The 15,770-nt window shown below is 45.7% G+C and overlaps 1 protein-coding gene across 1 annotated transcript in view; it reads right to left on the bottom strand.

Moving 5' to 3' along the window:
* The window catches only part of Ctnnbl1 (catenin beta like 1), a 174,015-nt gene that overhangs the window by 122,797 nt on the left and 35,448 nt on the right, over window positions 1–15,770 (bottom strand). Inside the window, exons 2-3 of the mRNA XM_036184644.1 lie at window positions 10,954–11,142; window positions 6,502–6,608 (exon numbers count right to left, since the gene is read on the bottom strand). Coding sequence (XP_036040537.1) covers window positions 6,502–6,608; window positions 10,954–11,142 — 296 coding nt within the window. The remainder of the gene's footprint in view (window positions 1–6,501; window positions 6,609–10,953; window positions 11,143–15,770) is intronic.

The raw sequence follows: 15,770 nt of genomic DNA on the forward strand, positions 1-15,770 counted from the left end.
TTCTTGCCTCCTCTTACCTACTTATTATTCAAAGCAAGTTCTATAATTATTTTTATCAAGATTTCCCAACATCACTTTTTAAAGGATTCTTCTTCTGTGCTTGCAAATAGGTCATGTTTTTAGTCCATTCAGAATTATGGATCTGGAGGACTTGTGCAGGGCTGGGAGTATAAACCTGGGGCAGATCACTTGCCTGGCATACAGAAGGCCCTAGGTTCAACACCCATCACCGCAAAAGGAAAAGAGAATTGTACTGATGTTAAGCATCAGTGTGTGGAGTAGGCCAGGTAGTCTCAGAAGAGCAGGAAGTGCAGAGGGGACTTGATGACCCAATGAAGATCATGAGAAGGCTCCTCCTGGGCAAACTACTTCCTGCTCACCTCTGCTCTCCCGCACCTGCCTCACTCACTGTGACCACAGAAACTACCACAGTGCCTGTCAGAGAGAAGAACAAAGGCAGGCACTGGCTGCCACAAGTATGACTGTGACTTAAGTCCGCTTAAAAGAAGACAGGATAAAGTCCTCATGCTGACTGGATGACCCTAGAGCTTTGTGACATCTGTATCAGAGCTGTACTTCAGGGGACAGAGAAACTGCTTCTGGGAAGTAACCAAGACTTCAAGAAGACACATACCCTCTCACATGAGAGAATCTAATAAAATTCTTTTTTATTCTTAGGAATCTTAGGAATCAGAATTGCCAAAAGATGGAAGAGATTTCTTTGCCAAGTTAGATCTTTGTCACTGGGAAAGATATGAAAAAAAAATGAAAATAAACACCAGCCCAGGACGATGACGCAGACCTTTTAATCTCAACACTTGGGAGGAAGAGGTAGATGGATCTTGGTAAGTTCAAGACCAGTTTGATCTACACAGTGAGTTCCAGGTCAGCCAGGGCTGCATAGTTAGAATTTGCCTCAAATATAAAATAAAATACCCCATTAGATGTGTTGGTAGGTACCTGCAATCCCAGCCCAGCCCAAGATGATCACAAGTTCAAGACCACTGTGGCTACATAGAGAGTTCAAGAGTAGCCTCAGCCACACTTGGAGGCCTTGTCTGAAAAATCAAAAGCTGGGGCATAACCCAGTAGTGGACAGCTTGCCTACTAGGTGCAGCGTCCTGGTGCCCAACCTTAGTACTAAATACATAAACCAACAAGGAGACAGAATAGCCAAGGCCTAGACAGCAGCCGTAACAGATTGTTCCTCTGTACAACTTCGCAATTCTTTGAAATATAAGATTTAGAAGGTCAGAACGTGATTCAAGCAAAACAAACCAGTAGAGAAGCAAACTATAAGTATATCACAAAAGTCGTACTAGGCGCAGTGCTTGCTACATGGGTAATGAGACATAATGAGAAATACTTGGACTCAGGAAGGACTATGTGGGTGTGACCATGGGCCATGTGCCAACAAGCATTCAACAAACCTATACAGGTGCCAGTCATTTGGCTTAGGTACAGAGACAAATGTAACAGACAAAATATCAGCCCAGTGTCTCAGAGCTCTCAGCCTACCATGAGGCACCACTGGAACACCCAGTGTGGTCAAAGATAGAACGTTAACTACTTATTTCTAAATCTTGATTTCCTTATCTTCCTGGTTGAAAGATAGTGAGGATTTAAAGAAACAATACATATAAAGTGCCTAATAGTATGGTTGGCTCACAGCAGCTGCCTTGAGTCTGTTATGTTATTAAAAAGACAATTCTCTTCTGTTTCTGCTGACCATGTACAGCCCACTCACTTAAAGCACACACTACTATTTGCAGAAGGCTGTCTTCAGGGAGCCAGCACAGCTTCAGCAACTCATGACTCACAGCCAGGGTAAGGGTCGGATGAGAGGCGATGGAAAAGCAATAGAGCAACATATTAAAACAGTAACCAGGCAGAGATGGGGTCATGGACTCCAGCTGACAGAAAATGTTCTCCTAGTCTGCCCATGCTCATTTGCTTCAGACAAGCAAGATGTTCTCCCTCAACCCTGAGAGTGAATATTAACAAATGACCTCAGTGTTCAAAACATAGGACTACACAAGCTAGCGAGTCTTAGATGCAGTCACACTAGCAGCCATCACTGCAGAGGGAACATGACGATACTTCTAACCCAATTAAAACAGCTGTTCTCAAGTGTGGTCCCTTGATGTGGCTGAAACAGTAGGAGATCACTGGGGGAAGGAGATGAAAATTTTCCTAATTCTAAGGTACTATCAGCCCTTTTCACACTTCTTTCACACCATGGAGTTTTCCCAAGGTCCATACAACAAGGGATATCATCTGGGGTGTGTGTGTGTGTGTGTGTGTGTGTGTGTGTGTGTGTGTGTGTGTGACAGAGAGAGAGAGAGACAGAGAGAGAGAGAGAGAGACAGAGAGAGAGACAGAGAGAGACAGAGAGAGACAGAGAGAGAGAGAGAGAGAGAAAGAAAAAAAGTCGTCTATGGCGTATGCAAGTATGTAGGCTACTGTGCACACCTCATACCTGTGTGCGTACACAGAGGCCAGAGGAGCATCTCAGATGTCCTGATCTGTCACCCTCCATCTAATTCCCTTGACAGTCTCACAAAATGTAGAGCTAGGCAGGGGGCCTCAATCCCCAGTGATCCTCCTGTATCCATCTCCTGAAGTGCTGGTGCTACAGGCACATGAGCAGGCCTTTCACAGGGATGCCAGCAATCTGTACTCAGGCCCTTGTGTTTGCACAGCAAGTGCTCTTACCTAGTGAGCTGTCTCCCCAACTCCTAGATCATTATCTTGATGGCAAGTTATACACTTGCATGTTCTGGTGGTTGCTACAATTTTTTTTTTTTTTTTTGAGCTGAGGATCGAACCCAGGGCCTTGCGCTTGCTAAATCCCTCACTGAGCTAAACCCCCAACCCCTTACAATTTTTTAAGAAAAGCACTTAGGGTACTCAAAGGAGAGCACAAAGGGGCCGTGAGACAACAAGTTTGAGAATCCCTACACTAAACGATTCCGGCCTGTGAAAATGTGAAGAGCTAAAGGCCTACTGCAGAAGCAGCACACTCAGTGTGATGTTTGGGGCAGAGGTGACAGCACCACGAGGAGGCTGCCTGAACCCCAGACAGCCGAGAAACAGGACTGGGGAGGCTATGATCAAAATGACACTCAGGGCGTACAGGAAGATAAATCTCAACTGGGAAGTCTCATTCAAACACACAGGAGCAATCTCCGTCTTAACTGCCCCTCGCTGGTCTGGAGATTTATGGAAGACATCCTGCCAGCAAGAATTCAGGAACTCGGGATTAAAGCACAAGAGAGTTTCCTAACTGCTTTTAGACACAACAAAAAGTTCTTTATGGTAATTTCCATTTTTATATGTTCAAAATTTAAACTCAAATAGCACATAAACTTTTTTTTTCCCCAAACGGCAAACACTGTTTAAAGAACATAACCCTCTTTCTGAAAAGCAGCTTATCAATGGCCCCACAAGAGAGCAGTGGCACCTAATGAGGGCCAGCAGCCAGAGCTGCCTCGACTTCACCACTCTGCAGGGCAGCGCGAGGGCTGCCTAGGGCACAAAGGCAATGCCGCCAGTCCAGGGCACAAATCGGAGTTCCCATTTCCAGTGTTATCAACCTGAAGCACAGCTTCCTCCTGAGGGGTCCTTGGCTTCCAGGCCATGGGGATACAGTAAGATGCCAAAGACTGCATGGGAGCTCTTGCGTTTACTGAGCACCTGCAGCCCGGCAGATGCCACAACAATGCCACAGGAACAAACAAGACACAATCTACACCCAGCTGCAAGAGCCCAACATGGAGAAACAAGAAAGCCAACAGCACAGGTGCTAAAGAGCGGCCGTGTCGCCGGGTGGTGGTGGCGCATGCCTGTAATCCCAGCACTCGGGAGGCAGAGCCAGGCGGATCTCTGTGAGTTCGAGGCCAGCCTGGGCTACCAAGTGAGTTCCAGGAAAGGCGCAAAGCTACACAGAGAAACCCTGTCTCGAAAAACCAAAAATAAAAATAAAAAAGAGTGGCCATGTCTACTGTGAGAACTGGGGAAGGAGACGCAGTTGAAGGGAGAAGGAAGGGACAGAACAAGTAGCTTTCAAAGATTCCAGTTGCATGCCCTTCAGTCTGGGCCTTCAATGTCTAGGAATTCCTATAGGAATATGCAAGCACAAAGGTATGCATATACACAAGGAAATCGACCCAGCACTGCATATTAAAGTCAATGTTTAAAATGATCTAAACTGCTAGAGATGGCTCAGCAGTTAAGAGCACTGACTGCTCTTCCAGAGGACCCAGGTTCAATTCCCAGCAACCAAATGGGGGCTCACAACCATCTGTAATTCCAGTCCCCAGGGATCTAACACCCTCTTCTGACCTCCATGGGCACCAGGCACAAATGTGGTAGGTACACAGACAAACGTGCAGGCAAAACATTCATATACATGAAATAAAGTAAAATTTTTAAAAATTTAAAATAACCTAAAGTCCATCAATACAAAAATAACTAAGTACATTGTGGGATTTCCTAACCATGAAATACTGTGTACCAGCCAAAAACAAAAGGCAGACAGGCACTAAAAGGAAAGCATTTCCTGGAATATAAACTCAAATTTGTAGAGTAGAAAACAGGGTATAGGAAACAGTCTAAAGGGTCTTCACAGAATGGTCACCAGGTCAGCTCTAGGTACTGGGGTAGTAGTAGGGTCAGCACAGTGAAGTGACTTCCATTTCTTATTCTACTTACTGAAACTACTTTTTACAATAGCACCCACGTATGTGATAATGGTGTAATCAAGCACACGTGCGTGCGTGCGTGCACAGACACACACACACATACACACACAGTGTGAACTACTTCTGTGTGGTGGAGGTCAGCACAACACAGAGATAATGCAGGTGCTGGGAAGCTGGGCTGTGATCTAGATGCTGTTGCAGAGAGCTGAGTTTTCCCTGCCCTAGCCTATCCCTTCACCTACAGAAAAGGAGAATACTGAGTCACAATGTCTCCCAGGCTGGCTTGAAGACACTCTACCCTCTACATACTGGGTTTTGTGTTTTCTCCCTCCCTCCTCTGCTTCTCATCTTCTGGAGCATGTGTGTCTGTAAGTGTGTCTGTTTGTGCATGTGTCTGTAAGTATGTTTGTGTGTGCAGGCACACATGCCATGATGCACACACAGAGATCAAAACACAACCTTAAGTGCTGTCCTTACCTTCTCCCTTATTTGAGACGGTCTCTTATACCCTGCTGTACTCACCAGGCTAGCTGGCCCATGAGCATCAAGGGATTCTCCCATTTCTGCCACTATCTCAATGTAGGAGCTACCCACCCAGCTTTACATGAGTTCGAAGGTTCCCAACTTAAGTCCTCACACTCGTGTGGCAAGTACTTTACCCTCTGAGCCATCTCCACAGTACTGCTTTTCACTCTATGCTAGCTGCATGCCTAACACAAGGCCCAGCCCCAACACTACCTTTCTTGTGAGGTCCTCAACAAAGCATTTGCTCCTTCTCCTCCTATGTTCCCACAGCATTCTGCTTACATCTCTACCTGTGTATTTCCTTCTATCTCACATTAATAGTCAGTCTCCCTAGTAACCTACAAACTCGAATGCAAAGATCCTACCATCCAACTCTTAATTGCCTCAGGGCTTTGGGCCTATTAAAATTCATTAAACCATTTATCTGGAAGGGAGAAAGACAGGGAAGAAAACAGATTTAGAACTCTAAAATCTATACAAATCTTTAATCCTTTTTAATTGGGATTCAAGATTGAAAGATCCCAGATCTCATACTATGGCATCTCACAGTTAAAAAACCAGGAGCATCTAACTGTGCACAGGTGCGGAGATGCAAGCTGGCCATTGTTCTCAAACCCCCAACTACCCGGTTAGTTGCCTCACACAGAAGAGCTTGGGACATTTTCTCTGCATTAAAGCTTTCACCTGGCAGCTGTGGGTGGCATCCTGGGGGCACTGAAAGAACGATGTAAGAGTTAGCAAAGTAGGGCTGCTCTTTAAGAAGCCTGCTTACAAGGCTGACCCAGAGCCAGCAGCCAGTCCCTGAGTACTAAGGGTACGCCTCGATCAGGCTATAATACCCCACAGCTGCTTGTTTTCTTGAAGTCTGGAATTGTGGTGGTTCTGGCTGTCAGAGAATGCAGACCTGCCCAGTCCTCAAGTCAGCCTCCCAGGATATAAACACACCAGCGCAGTCTACTGCTGGAAGATGTAGCACTGTCTGTCTGCCCTCCCCCAGTGGAGGGAAACAGGAAGCCTGGACACAGATTTCTCTAGGCTGTAGATAGACATTTCTCCTAGCCAATCAATACCTTTGTGGACTCCCACCATAATAAACCATAGCTCTTAGCATCACTGACTCAAGTCCTGTGTGTCCTTCCAGGGAATTCCCAAACATGTGAGCCACACTGGGATCCTGATCAAGTCACAAAAAGCCAACAAAGCAAACCACAAATTCAAAAATGTGAAAACAGGCCACCAAGAAGGAGAAGGGGCATCAGCAAAGCGGCCTTACTTCTCCGGATTGTCGGGAAACTTGATCCTCAGCTCCTGGTTTTTGTATGATCGCTTTTCAAATGTGAGGATCATCTTCTTCACTGAGCTTTCATCCAGCGGCTCCTCCTGTAACAAGAACAGCAGCTTCAGTGTTCATGGATGTCACAGTCCCAATCACTCTCACTATGGCTCCTCTGTCCACCTGCTGCCATGGGTCTCCGTGGGTTCAATGCACAGTACATGCTTTTCCTCCCCAACCAGAACGGTGGTGAGGGGCATCATCCTGAGTGTCACATCTAATATCCTGCCTCTACACCAGGAAGCTCCATCTCAGGCAGTTAAAGACTCATCCAGCAAAAGTTTCTCAGGCACACCGTGGATGTAGAGTAAGCCACGATGCTGGGTACTTTTAGTCAATGTTTATCTTGTCCCTTTGATGCACAGGCAAGAAAGAATCAGAAACTAAGAAGAATTTGCTTAAGATCAAACCCAAGTTAGTGCCAGGGACCTCTAGTCTCTTCCTCACATCAGAGGTCACAAACCAGTCTATAGGCTGAGGCTGCTCTAGTGCCTGTTCCTGCACAGCCCATAAAGGGCGGATGGCAGTTGGGGAGCTACACCCACTGCTTCACATTCTCACGTTTCTATGCCTGGTCCTCCTTAGCTACTGAGAGGAAGGTCAGACAGGTACTTTGGATGCTAGTGTGGTATCAAGGATTAGTTAACTTTGAGCCAGATGTGGCACTAAGGCAAGAGGCCCATGAGTTTGAGGGTGCCCTGGCTACATGGACATGGTAAGATCAAAAAAGGAGGGAGGGAGGGAGGGAGGAAGACAGGCCAGCCCGTTAATAACTGGACATGGGATCATATGCCTATAATCCCAACACTCAGGCCATGGGATTGCCACAAGTCTAAGGCCAGCCTGGTCTACATAATTAGTTCTAGGTCAGTCAGAGCTACCTAAGGAGACCCTGCCTCAAAATAAATACATAAATATTAAATATAAACAATAAAGCATTTTTGGTAACCTTGCTCAGAGGAAGCATTAGAAAACTAGAACCACAGAGTTGTCTTGCTTCATACACCGCAGAGATACCTTAAAAAGTAAATGAATCGAATACTATGTATTGAGGGGTACGAGTAAAGGCTCAGAGGTTAAGAATTCCTATTCTTCAGAGATCCTTCCCAGCACCCACACCATGTGGTACACAACCACCTTCAATTTTAGCTTCAGGGCATCTGATACCATTTACTGGCCTCCACCGACACCTACACCTATACACACACATAAATCTTTTTTTAACTTCTGAATCACTTATCTTCCCCTGACACACAACCTATACAGAACTTTCAGAAATGTTGTCTCTTCAGTTCACTTTCCAGTTTAAATTCATGTAGCAAGGCACCCTGCCTCTCTAACACTTTCCCAACTTACAGCTTCTCCTCCACTCTATAGTGATGGCCATAACTCACACCTAAAAGCAATAAAGAAACTGCTTTTAGGAGAACTTGAAATAGACCCTTTTGGAAAGCACTGAATCATCCTATAATTCTATAAGGACTCAGAAATACTAGCTATTATTTTATTATGAAATCTCAATGTTCTTCCTATATTGGGTTTTAAGTGGGAGAAACCTATCCATTCATTTTGAGCGTGATACATTTCTTGGATTTTATCAACCTCAGGATCTAGAAGCACTCTGCTGGGCTCCCACTCCTCCCAGGTCTACAGTACAAAAAGGCTTCCCCAACATGGTGAAAACCAAAGTCAGTGTCTGGCTTGGTTAGGACTCAGAGCCTTGACTCCCTCCATAGCAACATAGTGACAAAACTTCACTAAGAACTTCCTCGAGGCCTTGCAGGTCTACCTCACACCTCCTCATTAGTCTTTCCTAAATTCACCCCCTTGGTGTCGAGAATAAAATCCCTAACCTTTCACTTGGCCTACAGAAGGAAAGTCTGGAAGGATCTGGCCCAGATAATTGCTCCAACTTCAAATCAGGGCAGACACTGTGGCTGGAGAGGCTGCTCCACAGTTAAGATCACAGGCTGCTCTTCCAGAGGACCCAGGTTCGATTCCCAGCACCCACATGGCAGCTCACAACTGCCTGTAACTCCAGTTCCAGGGGATCCAATGCCCTCTTCTGGCCTCTGAGGGCACCATACATGTACCTATACTAGAAACAAAACACCTGTATGAAGAAAATAAATTTGTTTTAATTAAAAAGCAACAACAGGACAGACAGCACCCTGGAGACGGCCCAGGCCTCTTCGCTTCCCGCTGATTCTTTAGCTCATCACAAGCACCCAGTGAAGATCTGCTGCGTAGAGGGAGGCGGACTAGAATGAAAATGTGTGCTGGATCTTTCAAGGTCACAGAGATGACCTGAACAAACTGTGTACATAAAATTGTTTGGTGAACTCCAGTAATGAATAATGATGCTGTTCTTAATAGCAAGAGACATAGCCTACCAGCATACCAAGAGGGTTTATGCAATGGAACCCTGTCTAGGGAATGGCGAATTCACTTTCCAGCCTCCCTCCACAGCAGCTGTGCTGCTTTCCCCCTCACTTAGGTTTTGGCTACTCTGGGGGACTATATTCATGCGAGTGCAGTTATCGTGGGATCTGCAGCATCCAGCCTCTCCTGGGTTTGGCCTCCTTCCTCTAACTCCAATACCAGGGAACTGAACTATCAGTCTTAGTCATCAGCCTCAGCAGTGTCTCCAATAGTTCAACGTCAGAAGCCAGCGGGAGAGTTCAGAAAGATGAATGAATGCTGGTGATGCAGCACAAAAGGGACAGTAATATTTTACAGGCCCACGTGACCACAGGGCAAGCACCACTTGTGCTCCATCAGATGGGACTTTGGTAGCAGTGAGAAAATAACTCCTCGAGTTTTAGCCTTTTGTGTGTCAGTTTTACAAAGTGATCTCTTTGTCCCTGTCCCTTAACAGAAAGGCTGCTCCCCCATTACATTTCTGTCTCCCAGACTAGAAACTACTTACTCATGACAGCCACTGTCCCAGTCCCCCAAATCGTCTACACAGGAATTCTACCTTCCAATTAACTACAGGGTGAACAGACTGAGCCGAAGCCAGAGGAGAAGAGGGAGCAGCAGCTCCCCACACTGTGTAAACCCTTCAAGGCTGCTGCCTTCTGAGAGGCAGTTCAGAACTCATGACTCTCTCCCATAGACTCCTCAAACGCCAGTATATTTTAGGGGTAGAACTCAGACAGCACTGGTCCACACCCTGGGGAAGAAGGGGCTATTGTCGTAACACAGAAAAGACCTGTTTGGAATACAAATTAAGTTTTTTCTTCTTCTCAGATCATGCTCCTGCCTCATTTTTAAAAGCCAAACTTAGCGTTATGTCTTTGAGGGAACTAGGAAACAGCTGGCTCTTAAGACTCCATTTCCATAATTCATATTGAACAAAATGCCAGAGTGAAAGCACATATAAGTTACCACTTAAGGATTTGAAAAGACACAAGGTAAGGTCATTTTGTTTTAATCACTGATATTTTACTTCTGTGCTTCTCTGCTCCATTCATTTACTCATTCAATAAATATTTATTAGGTCCTATGAAGAGCTAGATGTTGCTCCAAGTGCCAGAGACATAGCTGTGAACAAAACAGAGCCAGGCCATTTTCATGGGAGGGCAAGGGAGGAAAGCAAATGTGAGGTAAGTAAGGACTGCAAACCACGATTCATGCTGTGAAGACTAGATACAGAATCAAGTGAGAAGAGAATTTGAAAATGGCCTGCAGGGCCACCTCGGAGATGGGATAGGCTTCTTGGAGGAGAAAACACCTGACCTAGACCTAATGGGAAGAACTCAGGAACATGAGGCATAAAGATTATTCAAAGGTGCAGGGCAAGATTGAGTACAACAGCCCAAAGCTATTGCCTTCCTTTGACTGTTGTAGGATTGACTGTTGCTTTGTTTTTCTGAGAAAGGTCTTGCTATATATATTGCCAGGGCTGGTCTTGAACTCTTGGGCTCAAGTGATCCTCTTACCTCAGCTTCTGAGAGCTGGGCCTACAGGCATGAGCCACCATGCTTCAACAAGACCCAAATAGCTAAGCTAGTGGTACTGTGAACTTCATTTTTAAAAGCCTACTCCACCTGTGTGACTGACAGGATTTGACACTTCTTTTGGATTATGGACTATATTTTAAAATGATGGGTCTGCTACATGTCCTCAGAATGACAGGTCAGGAAGCTCCCGCTAGCCTTCTCCTGTCAACACCAGCCATCCTTCCTCTTTGTCCTCACGACGTTCCTTACTCTGCAAATCCTTTTCCAGACTCTACTATCCTACCCAACCTTTGCCTCAACACTCTGATGCAGTTTTTCTTAACCCCATTTTACAGATAAGACTCAGGGTAATATCCTGTCCCCAGTTAAGCCACAGATGGTGTGTCAGGGTCATTCTGCTGGCTCCTGCCCAGCTCTGGCTCACTACCTCTTCCTCTTCCTCCTCGCCATCCCTGTCAATAATCTGCAGCAGCCTTTTTTTATCATCGTCTGTTTCTTCAGCTGCTGTAGCTTCCTCCTCTCGATAGCGGCCACGTTCTCGAGGACCAGTCTGCTTGCGACGTGTCTTCAGTTCCTCCTCTTCATCATCCCGGGGTCGTTTTGTGCCTCTGTTGGGCTGAGAAGAAAGAAGAGAAACATAAGACATTAGAGTTGAAAAAGAAATAGGCAGCCGGGCGGTGGTGGCGCACACCTTCAATCCCAGCACTCGGGAGGCAGAGGCAGGTGGAGCTCTGAGTTCGAGGCCAGCCTGGGCTACAGGGTGAGTTCCAGGTCAGCCTAGGCTACACAGAGAAACCCTGTCTCAGAAGTGTGGGGGTGTGGGTGTGGGTGTGGATAGAGCAGGAAATAGACAACAAGCATTCTAAAAGCATCCAAGGATCCTGATAGCAAAGTACCATGGCTTACCTTTTCCATAGAACAGTGAGGCTAGCTCTATGAAGTTTCAGATCCTTAATGGTTTTACAAATACACATGACCAATGGGCTTTTTTTAAAAAATGAGGTTGTACCACTTCACAGGATTCCCAGTGTATATAGAAACCACAAGGGGACAGGCCACCCTGACATGGGGATACTGAGTCAGGCTCACTTGCCTTGCAAGATACAATCCTCAACCCCAACCCCTCAGCACACATCTTCTATCAAGTTCAGAAAGAGAAGGATACATCAATAACTTCCAAGTCTACTGTACTTCAGATTCGACTACGCGGGAGACCAGATGGCCAGAGGCCAGGTAAGGGTTGGCCACTCAAGAGAACATACAGAAATGGCTAAGAGATAAAGAAGCAGGGAAAGTCCCAATGTTATTAATCAGGAAACACAAATGAAACCATTGGGTATAGTCTGTTAGGACAGCTAAGGAGGTGCCCTGCTGGTGGGCATGTGAGTTAACATGACCATTATGGAAGAGTGTGGAGGCTCCCCAGGGAAGTGAGAACAGACCGACCGCCACATGGCCCCGCAGTCTCCAAAGGAGGAGAAGACAGCACTGTAGAGAGGTTCTGCACCAAGATGCTCAGCGTAGCACTGCTCACAACGGGACAGGAGCAAGGTGCCCACCAGCAGATGGGAGAAACAGTGTGCGGTGTGCTCTCCAGAGCACCACTCAGCCAGGGGAAGAAAGGCTATCTCTAGCAATATGACCGTGGGCATGTACCACAACTGGTCAACCAGAAGACATCTCTGTTGTGACAAATGCCACATGATCTCATTTATAGAAAAGAACTCAGAAGTAGTGACTACAAGAATTGTTAGGAATGGCTGGAAGAATTAACTTTAGTCATTCAGCAAGCAGAATGGCACAGCAACACATACTAACATCCTGCATTCTTCAAATACTTTAAATTTTCTCCACAAAAAGTACACAGTGATAGATAGATCTGTGCATTCTATATTGCAAACATATAGCTGCACTTAGCCCATTATGCCATAAGGAAGGAGAGAGACAAAACTTATGGGTTCCAAAGATTTTAATAATTCACCACATAAGCACTGATGGATCAGGGCTGCAGGACGAGGACTCAGGAGCCTTGTTTCTCCTGACAGCCCCAAGCAGGGGTAGAAGTAGGGTTTATAAACACAAAATTCACAAAAATTTGTTGCCAAATTACAATTTTCACCAATCAGGATTTAGAGATTAGGGGCTTCCCTGAATGTCCCATCATTGTCGACCAATATACAATGCAAGCCTTTCAGTCCAACCAATCAGATTAATTTGTTCCTTCTGTTGTTGGGAACAGCCATAATATTTCTAAAGAACTGAAGACGCACAATGACTATTTCTATGGTTTAGGGAGGAGGTTGGCCAGCCATTGGAGAGTTCTCAGCTCCCCTAGGACTTGAGAACTTGAACTTTATTTCACCCTACGGAGTGAAGTCTGACGTCAAAATGGCAGGTGCTTTTGCCTGCTCCCTTCAATATACCAAAATACATTGTGCTCGATAAACAGAGCTGTCAATTAAAAAGAAAATTTAGGGCCGAAGAGATGACTCACTCACTGCACACACATGGAGATCTGAGTTCAGATCCCAGCACACATGAGAAACAGCTGGGCATTGCTGCATAGGCATCTGTAACCCAGCAGACAAGAGGCTAACTGCCAGCCTAAGTCCAGGACCAGTGAGAGACCTTGACTCAGAGAAACAGGAAGAGTGACAGAACAGGACTCCTCTATGCACACTCACACAAATCCTCTGGATACAAGTACATTTTAATAGTTCATTAGCTTTTAACTATCTGTTTGAATGTATGTTTGTGCCCATGAGTGCAAGTGCCCACAGGTTGGAAGACAGAGTAGAAGCCCTAGAAACTAGAGGTGAAGGAGGTTGTGAGCTGCCTGAGTGGGTGCTAGGGACTGAACTTGGTCTTCTCCAAGAGCAGTATATATGCTTGTAACAGCTAAGCCTCCTCTCTCTCCAGCCCCAAAAGTTTTCAACAATAAAAATTTTATTTTTATTTTTTTTCTACCAGAAGTACAGTACTATAAAAGATGATAAAGCCTTTAACCCCACAGAACTGGTGCTTCCTGATTCCTAACGGACTCCTAGGGCTTCACTGCTCCTTTGCTAATACAGGGCACAGAAGCCTCTCACTGTTGTGTCCTACTAAATTAGAATAATGCAGGGCACTACTAAAAGGAGCTTCCAAACTGAAGAGAAACAATATGGCAGACACCAAATGGCCCCACCTCACCACCGAGCTCAGCATGCTGCAACTTTGGGCATATGGTCCGCCTCCCTAAACCTTAGCTCCCTAAAATGCAAATGAGGGTTCAAACCCTTTTCCCTGTGCACTCTAAAAAGCTGCTTTAGAAGAGGAAACACTCTAAAGGACAACCGTGCCAAACAAAGAAAATTACCACTGAGGCAATCCTCTTGGTTCTGTCTTCTCCAACCAGACACTGAGATCGGCTCCTTGGTGAATTTTTCCTACTGACAGCATAATAGTGCAATGTGGGTTGTTACTACCAAACAAGAAAATGCTGTGCTCACAGACACCCTGCTAAGGTGTCTGGTAACAACAGACAAACTTTCATCACGCACATCACACATCTTGCCACTGAATTGCACCATACCAGGGGTGCAAAGTCATTCTCTGTCCATGTGGTTCTATACACTAGGTGCTTCAGTGAGTCTGAGCAGATGATGGTGCTCCAAAAAATTAGACAGTTCCGTTTGCAGATTACCACCTGCTATTCTTCACTTTTCTGAGTTTCCCTGGGACACACCCAACTTCCTTAAGTATAAAAACTTAGTATTGTTATTATTGTTCTTACCCTTAAAGGGGGGAGGGAGTCCCCACAGGCCAGTAGCTAGAGACCTCAAGATGCTTTCATGTTGGAAGGGAAAGGGAGGTAGCTTCATCCTCAAGGAATCAGGCTTCAAAAACTCTGTAGCTCCCCAGCAGGTGAGGAACTTCAGCCTCCTGGGAACAGGAATCTCAGGCTCATAAAACAAGCCCTGCTGCGATTGTGATTAGCGCAAGCCTGCCGCAGCCCAGTCAAAGAATGAGCTCCAGAGTTCTCCACCAAGAGGGGATTTCGGGATGAAGAGAAAGGGTGGTGGGGCCACAATTCACAGGAAGAAGCTAAGTGTTGCCACAATCAAGAGCAACAGACTAGAAACAACAGTGGTCTTGTCCCTTTAGGACCTACTTCTTTAAAGGTCAGGGGAGGACTTCATCAGCACTTTAATCCATCACATCTCTGGGGACCAGAAGTTGTTAACAGTTCTGCTGCATTAGCAGGGAACAGGATGCCTAGGGTGCCAGCTAGCTCTCAATAAACACTTGTAGAGACAAGCTGATCCCTTCAGAAGTGGCACACTGGAGAGTGCCCATCCACCTCGATTATGCAACTCTCAGTGACACAGTTCTGAGGGACTTCAATGTACCCACAGGTATAAGTCACGGAAGACCTTGCTTAAACTAAAGTGGTATTTGTTAAGTCATTAACAACAACAACAACAAAAACTTGGTAAAGAGACTTCTAAGGCATGAAACACTGTATGTAATCAGGTGGCCCAGTAGCAGCCTCAGGCTTCCAGCAGCCTCAGGCTTCCAGCTGGGTGCTGCCTAAACTGGGTCATAAGGAGAGGCATGGCCAGAACAAATAAGCTTCCAGAACCTTTCTAACTGCTCTATCTCAACATCACACGTACAGCATCAGTTCCTCTTGGGCCTGGCCCAGCAGAGCCGAGTCTGGTCCCACCAGAGCCATGGCCACCTCCCTCTCCTGAGGGTAGGTAAGCTATGCAACAGCCATCCTGAGCTGCTTGATTTCAGCATTTTTCCTCCGAGGCAAGAATTTTGCTCCCTACTCCTGGGTTGTCTCTTTTTCAAAAGCCAGCATTCTCAACAGAGGTTCCACTCATCCCTAAGACTTCAGTGCTCTAAATTATGAGCTGGGGTTGGCCCCTTACCAACTATTTCCTAAGTGCTAACTGTGTCTGTGGCTCTGTGCTAGAACAGGGCAGATGAGCGCACCCAAGAAAGACACTGCCTTGCTAGCATCCCACAGTCCAGGATGGGGTACAATCAAATACAGTGCAAGCCACTGGCATGAATAGTTTTTAATAGCCACAGTTTTTAAGTAAAAAGAAACAGGTAAAATTAATTTTAGTAGATATTTTATTTAGTATAATATACCTAAAATAGCAATTTAATATGTAGTCAATATTTTTTTAATGCTGGTTTACCCTTTCTTTAAAAATACTAAGCTCTTGGCATGTGGTTCACACTTACACT

Source organism: Onychomys torridus, chromosome 4, assembly GCF_903995425.1.
Source record: "Onychomys torridus chromosome 4, mOncTor1.1, whole genome shotgun sequence".
Taxonomy (NCBI): domain Eukaryota; kingdom Metazoa; phylum Chordata; class Mammalia; order Rodentia; family Cricetidae; genus Onychomys; species Onychomys torridus.